At 37.9% G+C, this 13,955-nt stretch overlaps 1 protein-coding gene across 13 annotated transcripts in view; it reads left to right on the forward strand.

The window, feature by feature from the left end:
• The window catches only part of USP28 (ubiquitin specific peptidase 28), a 65,444-nt gene that overhangs the window by 35,815 nt on the left and 15,674 nt on the right, over window positions 1–13,955 (forward strand). For 7 of the 13 annotated variants that reach the window (XR_011467066.1, XM_070384187.1, XM_070384184.1 and 4 more), the window contains 8 exons: window positions 180–266; window positions 965–1,102; window positions 1,981–2,054; window positions 2,965–3,044; window positions 4,203–4,351; window positions 6,353–6,480; window positions 9,224–9,319; window positions 13,474–13,653. Coding sequence is in view for 12 of the 13 variants with exons in the window: in XM_070384187.1 (XP_070240288.1) it covers window positions 180–266; window positions 965–1,102; window positions 1,981–2,054; window positions 2,965–3,044; window positions 4,203–4,351; window positions 6,353–6,480; window positions 9,224–9,319; window positions 13,474–13,653 (932 nt within the window). In the remaining variant the exon portion in view is untranslated. Of the gene's footprint in view, window positions 1–179; window positions 267–964; window positions 1,103–1,980; window positions 2,055–2,964; window positions 3,045–4,202; window positions 4,352–4,620; window positions 4,695–6,352; window positions 6,481–9,223; window positions 9,320–13,473; window positions 13,654–13,955 lie in introns of those variants that run through there. The other 6 variants (XM_070384185.1, XM_070384191.1, XM_070384193.1 and 3 more) reach the window with 4 other exon arrangements.

Below are 13,955 nucleotides of genomic sequence, written 5' to 3' on the forward strand. Positions count from 1 at the left end.
AGTTTTTCTCTAAAAAGGATTAATATTCTTCCTGCTAAATTTTTATACATAGCCATTATTTCCTTAGAATAGAATTACCAAGTTAATGGGTTATACACATATTTTTAAGATAAAAAATATTTTTTTGCTGCAGTTATTTTGAAAGAAAGGCTATTAATCCATTTCCTTCTTTATTTCAGTCTCTGTTTCAATTGCCTGAATTCCGAAGACTTGTCCTCAGCTATAGTCTACCACAGAATGTACTTGAAAATTGTCCAAGTCACACGGTAAATTGATGTTGAGGACTCTTCACTGTTCAGCCCCTTTCATCCCAAAGACCTTTGGATTTTGGTTAAAGCTGGTGACTGTGATGTTCTCTGGCTTCTGCAACATTTGTTTCCATTTCCTGATGACCCCTTTTATTTCTTTGTGACAAGAAATAAGGATTTACAAAAACGTGAAGTTAAGCAGGAATAAAATGATAAAAATAGTTCTAAGAAAGCAACGAGTCACTCTGGTGGCCTCAGCTTTTCTGCCACAGGGCCTCCTTCAGGCTCCTTCAGCCATTTGCACTGAGTGATGCAGAGTAGATGACGTGACGCTGGAGGCCTGGACCATCATAGAAGAGATTTCAGCTCATTCTTGCCAAAGGGGGTAGCCTTCTGCCCAGATCAGCCCTGCCCCGCCAAGGTTTCACCATGGTGATGCTGTTCCCAGCAGGAGGGAGGGCAGCGGCTTTAGAAAGGGAGCACTTTTGCTTTCTGATAGCATTCTGTCTCTGGCTTCTGTCAGTACACAGGTAGGCTTGGGTTTAGGGCAGTCCCCACCACAGCCCTTATCAGAATGCCGGTAACAATTTGAGACCTGACTCTGATCCAGATCTTCATAAATGTAAATTAGGGAGTGATTGTTAACAGTTTTCTCTTTACGTGTTCTGATTTTCCAAATACGAGGTTATAAGTACGTATGGCTATCTTTCCTGCAGGAAAAGAGAAATATCGTGTTTATGCAGGAGCTTCAATATTTGTTTGCTCTGATGATGGGATCAAATCGCAAGTTTGTCGACCCTTCAGCAGCCCTGGACCTCTTAAAGGGAGCGTTCCGATCCCCTGAGGAACAGCAGGTACAGGAAGCCTCTCGTCCTGGAGCTTGCAGTGATGCCTTGCGACCATCACTGTGATGCTGCTTTGTCTCGGCTGTAGAATAAGCTGTGAACGTGACGGTGTGGGGCTTCAGTGCCCGCTTTTGCCCTTTATAATGCTTAAGGAACGGGCGGTGAAAAGGACGGACATGCACGTGTGTGTTGTGTAGAGGAGGCTGGCGGTGCTAAAGGAAAGAAGTAGGAGAAAGAATAGAGTTTTCCAGGGGCTGCTGAATTAGAAAGGAGTTTGGAAGATACCTCAGTGAGTCATGGCAAAGGGTCACAGAGGAAAAGAAAGTCCGTCCTTTTTCTGCACCTTTGTCTTGGAATGGCCCAGATCGAAATCCCAATTTTAAAACTGTCTAAACCAGAGTTCAGTAGCTTTTCTGAGCCATCTTTCTTGTCTAGTCACAAGTCTATTCCTTTCCCTATCTCCTGTTAAAATCAAAACTAGCACTGTTCATACAATTACTTTTTTTTCTCCTCTGTTTGTCTAAAGGTCCTACAGTTCTACAGAATTCTCAGAATATTTAAAAATGTTTCCTTTCTCCCCACAAATCTCCCATATAGTCTGTTCTTTGAAACCTTCTGAAAGGCCTAGTTGGAAGTGTTTGATAGTTTGTTACAAATAGCCGTGGCTGGAAGGGGCTGCGTTTCCTTCTAGTTAGAGATCCTAGCTCCCCGTGTGCTGTCTGCAGCCTTGGGCTCCAGTGCTCCTTGTATCTTCATGATATTTGGACCTGAACAAGAAATCTTGTGCAGTCATAGAGCCTTACTCATTGGTGGGGTAAGGGCAGAGTTTCATTTGCCCACATACAGTGTTGAGTCTAACTCTTCTGCACTTTGTGCCTCTCTTACAGCAAGATGTGAGTGAGTTCACACACAAGCTCCTGGATTGGCTGGAGGACGCCTTCCAGCTAGCTGTTAATGTTAAGTGAGTGCGGCGGATTTGTGCATTCTCCTACTCATAGCAGTTCACTGAGAGTGATGATACAGGAGAAGATTATTCTTCTCAAGTAGAAATTACTGATTTTTTACCAAACCCCATGGGGTAACCACTCATATTTGTCATTGTTTATCCCCCTTGCCTTTGGTTTTCCCCTCTATAGATAATCACATTAACCTGTAACTTTTTACTAAAAGGGCCATAGCTATTAACTTTAAAAAGTCAACACCTGTGCTGTAAAATGTATTGAAAGGTCAAATCAATCCTTGATGTGAGAATGGAGCTGTAATATGAATACATTGAATTTAATTGTTTCAATTACTGACAGAAGTAAAATTCAAGGCAAAGAATATAAATACCTCTTACCAAATATAGATGCAGAGGTATTTGTTTCCTAAGCTTTTTTTTTTTTTAACTCTACATGGAAGAAGTATGTATCATAAAACAGCTTTCCAGTACATTTAAGAAGGGATTATAGAAATAAACTTCTCTTTCCATTTCTATTGTGCCACCAGGAAAACTTTTTCATTTGAAAAACTGCACAAGAGGGCTCATTCTTGCTTTTGTACAAGTTCTGTACCTTATATACTTCTGTCACTGGATATGGATGTTATCTACTGAACAGACACACATACATGTATTTGCATGTATGACTTATTAGACTTTCAGCTCCTTAAGACGAGCAATCATGCCTTTGTGTCTCCAGAATTTAGTACAGTGCTGGGCATATACTTGATCAGTGAGGTTTTGAACTAAACTTGTTCAGTGAGTAACTAATCCTTTAGACCATACCTGGCTCTTAATGAAAATGTTTTATTTTTGTTTTTGAATGATTGTTTGGTTTAGTATATTGCTTACCTCATCCAAATGGTACAGAATTGTTTCCTTGTTTTAAAAGTAGCAATCCCAGGAACAAATCTGAAAATCCAATGGTGCAGCTGTTCTATGGTACTTTCCTCACGGAAGGGATTCGTGAAGGTAAATCCTCTGCTCTAAATGTTAATTCTCAACTTGTGACCACATGTGTATTTACTGTGGAGAGGCTTGAGAGTCAGACAAATGCAGGTCTGAATACTAGTTCTGCCTCTTTGATGTGTGTGACCATGGACAAGCTCCATGATCCTGGATCATGAATCCTCAGTCTCTTCATCTGCAAAATGGGCACAGTGTTTGTTGCAGAGATGTTATATTGAATTGTATAATATTGCCCAGCCCAAACCTGGTATTAATATCAGACGTACACTGATATTTATCAGTTTTCTCTGTTTTTTTCAGACATAATATCTAAGCTCAAAGTTCCGTTGAGTCAGACTGCCAAAAATGTGTATCTCTTCTAGTGGCTTATCTAGCTGCGCATTGGACACATGGCCAGTCGTTCCGCATCTAACCCTTGTCATCTTTTACCCTTCTGATAGCCTCCTTAAAACAATCTATAATCGACTATCATCACTTCCCCAAAACAGCATTTCTTACTGTTGTATACAACTAGCCAAGTGTTCCAATACCCTATTTGTTTTATAATTTTTTGTGTATATAAATGAGTAATTTTACGTATGTAAAGATACGTGCACTTCCCTATGTGTATACTTTTTACAGTTTGTGTTAATCAGGATCAAATGTGGTTTGTTTGTGACTGGTGATATATGTCTTTTCAGTTTTTTCCAGAATCTACAGACTATCCCGTCCTCCCATTCTTTCTTCCTCGAAATACATTTTTTTTTTTTTAAAGAAATTGGGTTGTTCTCTTATATTTTCTACAGTCTAGAATTTTGCTCTCACTTATCTGTGATATAGTTTAGCATATTCCTCTTTGCTCATCATTTCATAAATTGATAGTTGGATCTAGAGTTTGGCCAGATTCAGGTAAGGCTTTTTAATTAGTCAAGACTAATCTGTAGATGGCGGGACAGTCTTTGATTAGGAGGCATGTTACCTCTGGTTGTCTTTCTTTTTTATGAGGTTAGCAGTTGTCAGTGATCTGTGAATGGATCCACTGGTTCATCAAGGCCATGTATACTTCTAACCTGATTTCAGCAAATTGCTGAATTAAGAAGATACTGTTTTTGTGGTGCCAGGAAAAAAGCTTTAGAAAGCAGTAGTGATGCCTTTAAAAAAGCAATCTGTCTCTTTGCCTAGGAAAGCCCTTTTGTAACAATGAGACCTTCGGCCAGTATCCCCTTCAGGTAAACGGTTATCGTAACTTAGACGAATGTTTAGAAGGGGCCATGGTGGAGGGTGACATTGAGCTGCTTCCTTCCGATCATTCAGTGAAGTACGGACAAGAGGTGAGTTGGATATTTTTGCTTTTGCCAATGACAAAGCCAGTTAAATAGGACTGAGCTTTTGGGCAGGCTGTTTTCACATCATGTATTAAATAACTTTTTACACTTAGCAGGACTTGTACTAGTCTGAAGTATCTCATGAGTTGGTAAGAGTAGTGAGTCTTAGTGTTTGATAATTAAATTCTTGTATAATTTGAGTTAATCATATAAAGGTTGTATGCTGCCTCTGATGTTTTAAGTATGATCAAGTTTCTCTCTTTCTGTTGAAGCCTACCTGTACCTGAGTAGGGAGAACCCACTGCCTCCATATTTTCGGAGGGTAAAAGTACAGTGATTAATTCCTATGGTATGCCATTTAGAATATCTTCCCTATTATAGTATTTACTGTTCTCAGTTGTAAATTCTGCCTTTTCTTTAAATTTTTTTAAATTTAAGATTCATTTATTTGTTTTTGTGGGTTGGAAAGAAAGGGGGAAGGTGAAGGACGGGTAAGGGTAATTAATATCTCAACATTCCCATTGGGTTAAAAATTAGTGAGTTATATTGTAGCATAATTGCCAGCACCACACAGCTTGACTTATTCTCCTTTCATCATACATTTTGAAACAGAATTGTGCTTTTTATGAGTCCAGTCCAGTAATTACTTAAAAGAGGAGGAAAATCTTTCTTGAATTTAACAGGGAGCCTGACATGAGCCTTGTCAAAGTACATTAGCTGTAGAGCAGTGTTAGAACCGGGAGAGAACTGTTGCCTCCCTGGCTTTTCAAGGAGCGTGTTGATTCCTGATTGGGAGGCATACCATCTGTGTCACCTGTACAGAGCTGACGCATGCTCTTACAAAAGAGAAAGAGTGTTTATTCACAACTTGGACCTCTGGAGACTTTTATTCAAGAATCAGACCTCTCTATTAAAAAAAATAGATGGAGAAGGCAATGGCACCCCACTCCAGTACTCTTGCCTGGAAAATCCCATGGACGGAGGAGCCCGGTGGGCTGCAGTCCATGGGGTCGCGAAGAGTCGGACACGACTGAGTGACTTCCCTTTCACTTTTCACTTTCATGCATTGGAGAAGGAAATGGCAACCGCTCCAGTGTTCTTGCCTGGAGAATCCCAGGGACGGGGGAGCCTGGTGGGCTGCCATCTGTGGGGTTGCACAGAGTCAAACACGACTGAAGTGACTTAGAAGCAGTGCCTGTTTAGATTTAGCTCTGAGGAGGTCAGGCAGACTGTCTGGTTCACCTCATGCCAATAAGGGTACGTGGAGGGAATATAGCTATTTGCATCTTTGGTAAAGGGAACATTTTAAAGTTATTGGTATGAACCTCTGCCACACAGGTGAATTGAACAGAAATGCCTTTCCTGGTTTAGTCTTTCCTCATCTATGATCAGTGACAGTTGAGATCTTTTTTTAATAACTCAGTACTTTTCTTGAAACTCAAGGTAACTTAATAGGTTGATTTGACAAAGTGCTTTGTGATATCCATAAATTCTTGGAATTCAGAGATTTTTTTCAGAACCCTCAGAATCATGAGGCTATTTCAAATTTTGTTTTTAGTAGTAAAGGGGATTCAAATTGTGTGTGAATAAGTAGTATAGAGGATGTGTACACGTATTAGTCTTTTTAGACAATTTTGAATTTGTTGGTTGGGCTAGCTATTTTCTCCAGGTTTTAAGCTTCTTAAATGCTGATGATGTAGTGAATGATATGTAGATTTTTGGTGCAGTTCACATATTTAAAGGTCATTATTTCTGATGATGATAGTTGAATTAAAATGTTGTTCACTGGCTTGTAAGTTCGGGGTCTTGAGGGGCGTTTAACCATATTCTGTAAGAAGGCATGATTCTGTGTGGGTGTTTTAACTATTTGGGGTTAAAAAAAATTTCAGTATGAGTTTGATTTGAATATAAATTCTATACCAAAAGAGAGTCTAATGAGGGATAGTTTAAATCTGGCTATTGCTGTTTCCTAAACTTTTATCTCCTGTATTTCTACTCTTGATTTAGCGTTGGTTTACAAAGCTACCTCCAGTGTTGACCTTTGAACTCTCAAGATTTGAGTTCAATCAGTCCCTGGGTCAGCCAGAGAAAATTCACAATAAGCTTGAATTTCCTCAGATCATTTATATGGACAGGTGAGTTCTGTGGTTGATTGTCTTCTTGATGTGCTGTAGCAGAAGTAAGTTAATGTAATATCCATAGTACTCTTCTGGAGGTCTTGATAATATGCAAATTTGGATTCAGTGGATCTAGGTGGGGGCCCGAGAGTTTGCCTTTGTAAGAAGTTCTCAGGGTGATGCTATTTTCTGATCTCTGGACCACAATTTGAGTAGCTAGGCTTTAGGTGAAAGCTCTGCTCTCTGCAATGATGGACAGTATGTGGAGTAGCTGCCGTGTATTTCTTTCTCATCTGAATACTATTTGTATTCCTGAAAAAAATACTAGACAGACTGACAGAATTTTAAGTCTGTTTTATCAACATATAGTTTACATACAAAGAAATGTTACCATTCTTAAGTGTACAGCCAATGAGTTTTGATGAATATATGCAGTCAAGTAACCACTGCCACAGTCAAGATACAGAATATTTCCATCACCCATGCCCTTTACAGTCAGTCCCTTCCCTCTACCCTCAGGCAACCACTGACTTATTCTCTGGCCCTCTAGTTTTGTCATTTATAAAGTGTTGCAATTAGGGACATTAATATTCATTATGCACCCTGTTGTGGTCATCATCTTTCACTTAGAATAATGTTTTTGGAATTCATGTGTGTTGTTGCATGTATCAGTGATTTCTTTCTTAATATTGAGTGGTATTGCATTGTATGGACATACCACAATATTTTTTCCATTAACTAGTTTAGGGACATTTCAGATGTGTCCAGTTTTAGGCTATTATGAATATGAATTTTCACATAAAAGTTTTGGTGTGGCTTTTAGTGCTTCTGGGTAAGATACCTGGGAGTGAGATTTCTGGTTGTTGTATGAAAAGTATGTTTTTAACTTTATAAGAAATTTCTAAACTGTTCTCTAAAGTGGCTATACAATTTTGTGTTTCTGTCAGCAGGGTATGAAAGCTACATTTGCTCTAAGTCCTCACCAGTATTTGGAATTATCAGTCTTTAAAATTTTAGCCATTCTGTTGGGTTTATTGGGGCTTTTCTTGGTGGTTCAGATGGTAAAGAATCCACCTGCAATGCGAAAGACCTGGATTCAATCCCTGAGTTGGGAAGATCCCCTGGAGAAGGGAATGGCTAGCACCCACTCCAGTATTCTGGCCTGGAGAACTCCATGCACAAAGGAGCTTAGCGGGCTAGTCCATGGAGTCGCAGAGAGTCAGAAATAACTGAGTGACTTTCATTTTCACTGTTCATTGGGTTTATAGGGATATCTTTATTTTTCTTTTGACTTGTATTTCCATGGTAATGACACTGAGCATCTTTTTGTGTGCATAATTAATGGTCATTTATATGTTTTCTTAGGGGAGGTGTCTTCTGTCCACTTTTTAGTTTGGTTGATTGTGTTCATACTGAGTTGTAAGACTTCTTTATATATTTTAGATATGAATATAAATCTATCTTTGTCTCTTCCATTTCTTTACTAGTATTTTTAGAAGAGCAGGAGTTTTTAGTTTTGATGAAGTCGAATATATCAGTTGCCCTTTTTGTATTCTAAATAAGAAATCTTCCAACCCAGGGTCACAAAGGTCTTTGATACTTTTTTTCTAGAAATTTTGTGACCTTTACTCTTATGTTCATGTCTATGACCATTTAGAGTTTATTTTCATATATGGTATGTGGTAAGGGGATATTTTTGTAGGAGGCAGTCAGGCAGCATGTGGATATCCAGATATATCAGCATCATTTGTTTAAACAGCTCCCTTTTCCCCACTGAATTACCTTGATACTTTTTAAAAAAAATTAGTTGGACTTACATTTGTGGGTCTTTTTCTGGAGGTTTTATTCTATCTGTTGTATAATCTTAAGCCGGTGCCACACTCTCTTAGCTACTGTGATTTTATTATAAATCTTGACATCAGATAGTATGAATCTCCTACTGTGTTAGTTTTTTTTTTTTTTAATGTGTTGGCTATTCTCAGTTCATTTCTATCTAAGTATTAAAATCATCTTGTCAAAACCCCTGGTAGCTATTGGGATTCTAATTGGGACAGTGTTGAATGTATAGATCAATTTGGGGAAATTGACATTTTAGCAATTTTTAGTCCTCTAGTCCATGAGCATGGTATAGCTTCTTTTATTCAACTGTTTGTTAATTTCTCTCAGCAGTGATTTATAATTTTTTTGTGTATAGTTCTTGCACATATCTGGTTGTTTATTCCTAAATAATTATTGCCTTTGACGTTATAAGGCTTTGGAAAAAAATGTACTTTTCATTTTTCCTTTACAGGTATATAGAAATGCAATAGATTTTTTTTCCTCTTTCTTTTTTAATTGACTTTGTGTCTTTTGGCATTACTAATAAATTCAGTTATTAGTTCTGATACATTTTTGTAGATTCCTTGAGATTTCCTATGTACATGATCCTGTTATCTGCAAATGAAGGCAGTTTTACTTCCTTTTCTATCTATATGACTTTTATTTCTTTTTTTTCACCTTATTGCACTGACTATGCCTCCAGTAAAAACATTGAATAGAAGAGGCAAGAGTGGTCCTTCTTGGATTGTTCCTGATCTTAGAGGGGAAGACTTTTAGTCTTTCATCATTAAATATGATGTTAGCTCTGTATTTTCATAGAGCTAACATAGAACTAACCCTGTGTCTGATTAAGGTAGTTTCCTTGTATCCAAAGTTTGCTGAAACTTTGTGTTATTAATGTTTTTAAATATAAATTGTGTTTGTGGGATTATTATTTGCTTAGGTATATGTACAGGAGCAAAGAGCTTGTTCGAAGTAAGCGAGATTGTATTCGAAAACTCAAAGAAGAAATAAAAATTCTGCAGCAAAAACTGGAAAGGTGAGTCATAGACACCTTTGTACTTAGAATGGGGTATTAAAATTGGATAATTTGCTTTTATCTAAAAATTGTGAGTTTAAGTATTAACTAATATATTTTATAAAATGGATAAGGAAAATGTGAAACAGTCTTTAAGATGGGCAGTGGTGGTCCCAGGACACCTTTGACCCAAGTCACATGGTGAGTTATTGACAGTGTACTGAAGAGAAGCCAAGTTCTGATTTCATAGCTCTTTACTTTTTCTGCTCTCCTTGCCATCTTGTTCACAAACACAGGAGAGGTAACTATCACAAAACTCTAATCCCTTTGTCTTGAGAAAGCAGTTTTTGAAGTGCCTGGTGAAGGTAAAACAAGTCAGCAGTGCTGACTCAGAGGGCTTGTATTTTTGACACATACGAAGTCCTTTCTCCTGTGGAGAAATCATTGTTCATCTGTTCTTGCTAACTGCTTTTGTGAAGTCACCCTATGACTTCCTAAGAAGGAATCAGTGTAACTTCTCTCTAGTCAGAGACTATTAGTTTAGAAAGGAGATTCCATACAATGTCAGTGGCTTTTTTTTTTTTTGCTTTTATCTACTTACTATTTTTGCTGCTACCACTACTCCATCTCTGACTGCTTCATTGCTAGCTCAGTAATTTCCCTGAGAGGCAAACCCCGCTATACCAGCCTGAGAAAGACCCTGCACCTCTGGGTGCCACTTCCCAGCTCCCTCCCTCTCACTTAGGAAGAATTTACCCAAGACTTGTTATGATCCATCATCTCGTTGTCTTAATACAGACTTAAGCTGGAAATTGAGTCCTCAGATACTCTTGGAAGTGGTTTACAGGACTTTATACCTATAGCAATATTTTACTTTAAAAGTTTGAGTGTTGCTTTATAAGATTGGAAAGTTATAATTGTTTTCATACAACATACCTGGTATATTGGATGTATTTTAGCTGAAAAATACTCAATTTGCCAGTAACCAGCTAGGCATTCTGACTTATTTAGATTTTAAATAGCGTACAGGAGTATTTTCTGTAGTATGAATACGACTTTCTTTTTAAAATAAAGTGACTTAAATTTTTGGATAATTTTACTTGAGTAATTACTTTTGAAAAATTGCTTGTCTATGTGTGACACAGTTCTGGGAATCTTGGCAAGGAACTTGCTAATGGATACCATTAGGTAGTAGAACTGAGGTGGGAATGGATGGCTTTTATGGTTTGTTTTACCCTTGTTTGAATTTGAGTTTTCTTACCAGGTATATGTATTACTTTTATTATTTAAAAAAAAAAGTTCACCATTTCTTCTGTAAAAGTATCTTGATATCATATTAAAAATAAGATGTCTTGTGTACAGTGTAGACATCTTTTTTGAAACCACTTTCATTCTAATTCTACTGAATTAATACAGTGTATGTAGGAATTCATTAGAAGAACAGGAAAATGATTATGTCTTAGAATTGAAGATAAGTTTCTCAAAGAAAATTTGTTCCTGAAATTTTGTATAAATATCATGTTAAAATACAACAAACCTGGAAAGAGTTAGAGATGAAAAATGATGGCTTAAAATCTTATGACAGATTATCAGTGCTGCAATTCTAGAAAGATGTTTCCTTTGGTCCAAGGCAGTCATGTACTAATAAATTCTTTCAACAAACAGTGCTTAAGAAGACATTTACCATGTCTGTGGGATAGACAAGGAGTTCAGAGATGGGAGATGTTCCTTCAGTGTTCAAGGGAATGACATGCTGAAAGAAGACCATGGAGAAAATAGATCTTGAAAGATCAGTCAAGTTTAGATAAGTTGATAGCTGAAAGTAAGCCAAAGATACAGATCTAAAGACCAGAAACAGTTATTTAAAGTTCCTCTAGCTTTATATATTCAATATCCTTTTCTTTGAAAGCCAAAACTCTCTGTGGCAGGCACATCCACAGGAGAAATCATTCTGATTCTCTTTTAAATTAGAGAGGATGAAGTGTCTTTGCTACATATCCTCTAACATGTGGTTGATTTTGAGTTGCATTTTATTTTATTTTTCATTTCATAATGTCCTTTTTGATATAGAAACAGACAGTTTTACTTCTCCCTAGTTCTGTGGCTGTTTCTTTCACTTTATTCAGAGAAGAAAAATGTGATTCTCTCCTTTTGTAAATAGAATCCCAGAATTATAGTTTACCTATACCAGTAAGTCAACTTATGTACCATTTAGACTGTCTACTGCAGTGAACTGTAGAATTCACTAAAGTAAATCTCTTTTCTTAGTGTAACATGTGTTAGTAATGGCAGAACTTTGGGTATTACTAAAATAATTAGTTATTTTGATTACATACCGAAGACATTTGTTATTTACTGATTCCAAAGAAATCTTCAGTAATTTATGCCTGGTCTGCACTGTTAAATGAGTACGTGAATCATAGTGTACATAGGACTTAAACTCTGACCTTTGTCAACAACTACTTCCCATTTCCAGCTTTCTCTCTCTCATTTTTCCTAATTGCAGATTACTTGATCTAAAACGCAGCAAAGAAAACAAACCTTGGGTACATTGGATTGGTATAAAAGTATTTGTGGTTTCAGACCCTGAATTTTAACTCAGTATAACTAGGCTCAAACACATCTTTATTAATCAAAGTAGGAACCATTACAATCAACACATTTTTGCCAACGAGAAAAAAGTACGCTTATTCCCGTAACATAAAAATCTGTACCTTCGGATTCAATGAACTCTTGGAAAGCATTTCCTGCATCCTGCTGGTTGTGGAAGCATTTTCCCTGCAAAATGTTGTTGAGATGCTTGAAGAAGTGGTTGTCAGTTGGCGAGAGGTCAGGTGAATATGGCAGATGAGGCAAAACTTTGTAGCCCAGTTTGTTCAGCCTTTGAAGCGTTGTTTGTGTGACGTTTGGTTGGGCGTTGTCATGGAGAAGAATTGGGCCCATTCTGTTGACCAGTGCTGGCTGCAGGCGTTGCACTTTTCAGTTCATCTTACCCATTTGCTGAACATACTTCTCAGATGTAATGGTTTCACTGGGATTCAGAAAGCTATAGTGGATCAGACTGGCAGCAGACCACCAGTGACCATGACCTTTTTTGGTGCAAGTTTGGCTTTGGAAAGTGCTTTGGAGCTGCTTCTCTGTTCAGCCACTGAGCTGGTTGTCGCTGGTTGTCATGTATAATCCACTTTTTGTTGCACATCACAAACTGTAGGAAATGGTTTGTTGTGTAGAATAAGAGAATATGACACTTGAGAGTAACAAGTTTTTTGATTTTCAGTCAGCTCATGAGAGTACCCACTTTCTGAGCTTTTTTACCTTTTTAATTTGCTTCAAATGCCAAACAATCATCGAATGGTCAACACTGAGTTCTTGGGCAACTTACCCTGTAGTTGTAAGAGGATCAGCTTCAGTGATCCTCTCAATTGGTCATTGTCAACTTCTGGTGACCGGCCACTATGTCCTTCATCTTTCAGGCTCTGGTCTCCTTTGCCAGACTTCTAGAACCACCACTGCATTGTACATTCGTTAGAAATTCCTGGGCCAAATGCATTGTTGATGTTGTGAGTTGTCTCAGCTGCTCTATGACCCATTTTGAACTCGAATAAGAAAATCGCTTGAATTTGCTTTCTGACTAACATCATTTCCATAGTTTAAAACACATATAAAATAAACAACAAGTAATAAGCCATTAGCAAAAAAACATAAAGCAAGAAATGCACATTACAATGTATAACATAACCACGTTTATTTAAGAATATATTCCAACATCAAATGGCAAATTTCAGCAACTCAAAACTGCAATTACTTTTGCACCAACCTGATAGTTCAACAGCATTATTTTCAGATTTGAGTAATGATAATATATCTCTCTTCCTTTAAAAAATAGAGTTTACTTTGATGAGTAGAGCCTAAATGTGATTTGAATTAAGAGAAAGCACCATTGGTGTGACTTTGAATAGGAGCCCACCTGAAATGCTTTCTGTCAAGTGTAAAGATTCAGATTGTTGTCAGTTTTCACTTTCGTAGTTAGAAAACTTTTGCTCTATAGATTAATATATTAAATATTGTATAGCCTTCAGGGACAAGCCTTTCCGTTGACTCTCCATATAATAATGTAGCGAGCCTGAAAGAACAAGATGCTTTGGCACTAGAGTACCATTTTCTCTGCCTCGTAGGTATGTGAAGTATGGCTCGGGCCCAGCCCGGTTCCCGCTTCCGGACATGTTGAAATACGTGATTGAATTTGCTAGTACAAAACCTGCCTCAGAGAGCTCTGCATCTCAAAGTGATGCGTGCATGACAGAACCACTTCCTTCAGCACACTGCCTGACTTCTGACCTGACATCCAAGGAAAGGTAACAGAAACAAGTTTTAAAATAGTATATATTGGTGATTTTGGCTTACTCTGAGCTGTGTGCCATGTCTCCACCTGACAAACACTCGCCCCGTGAGAGCTCACGGGCCACGAGCTCTTTGTCTTTCAGGGAAGGGTTTTGCCACTTGAGTGAGTTGTTCGTAATTATTCCCACTCATGTATTCGTCTCACCCAAGGGATAGTTGGGATTATTACAGAGACGTCTTGAACTGTCTGGAACAGTGTTCATTCTCTGCCAGGCCCACCTGGCTCGGAGTTTGCTATAAGCTAACTGCCATGAAA

Source organism: Bos mutus, chromosome 15 (genome assembly GCF_027580195.1).
Source record: "Bos mutus isolate GX-2022 chromosome 15, NWIPB_WYAK_1.1, whole genome shotgun sequence".
Lineage (NCBI taxonomy): Eukaryota > Metazoa > Chordata > Mammalia > Artiodactyla > Bovidae > Bos > Bos mutus.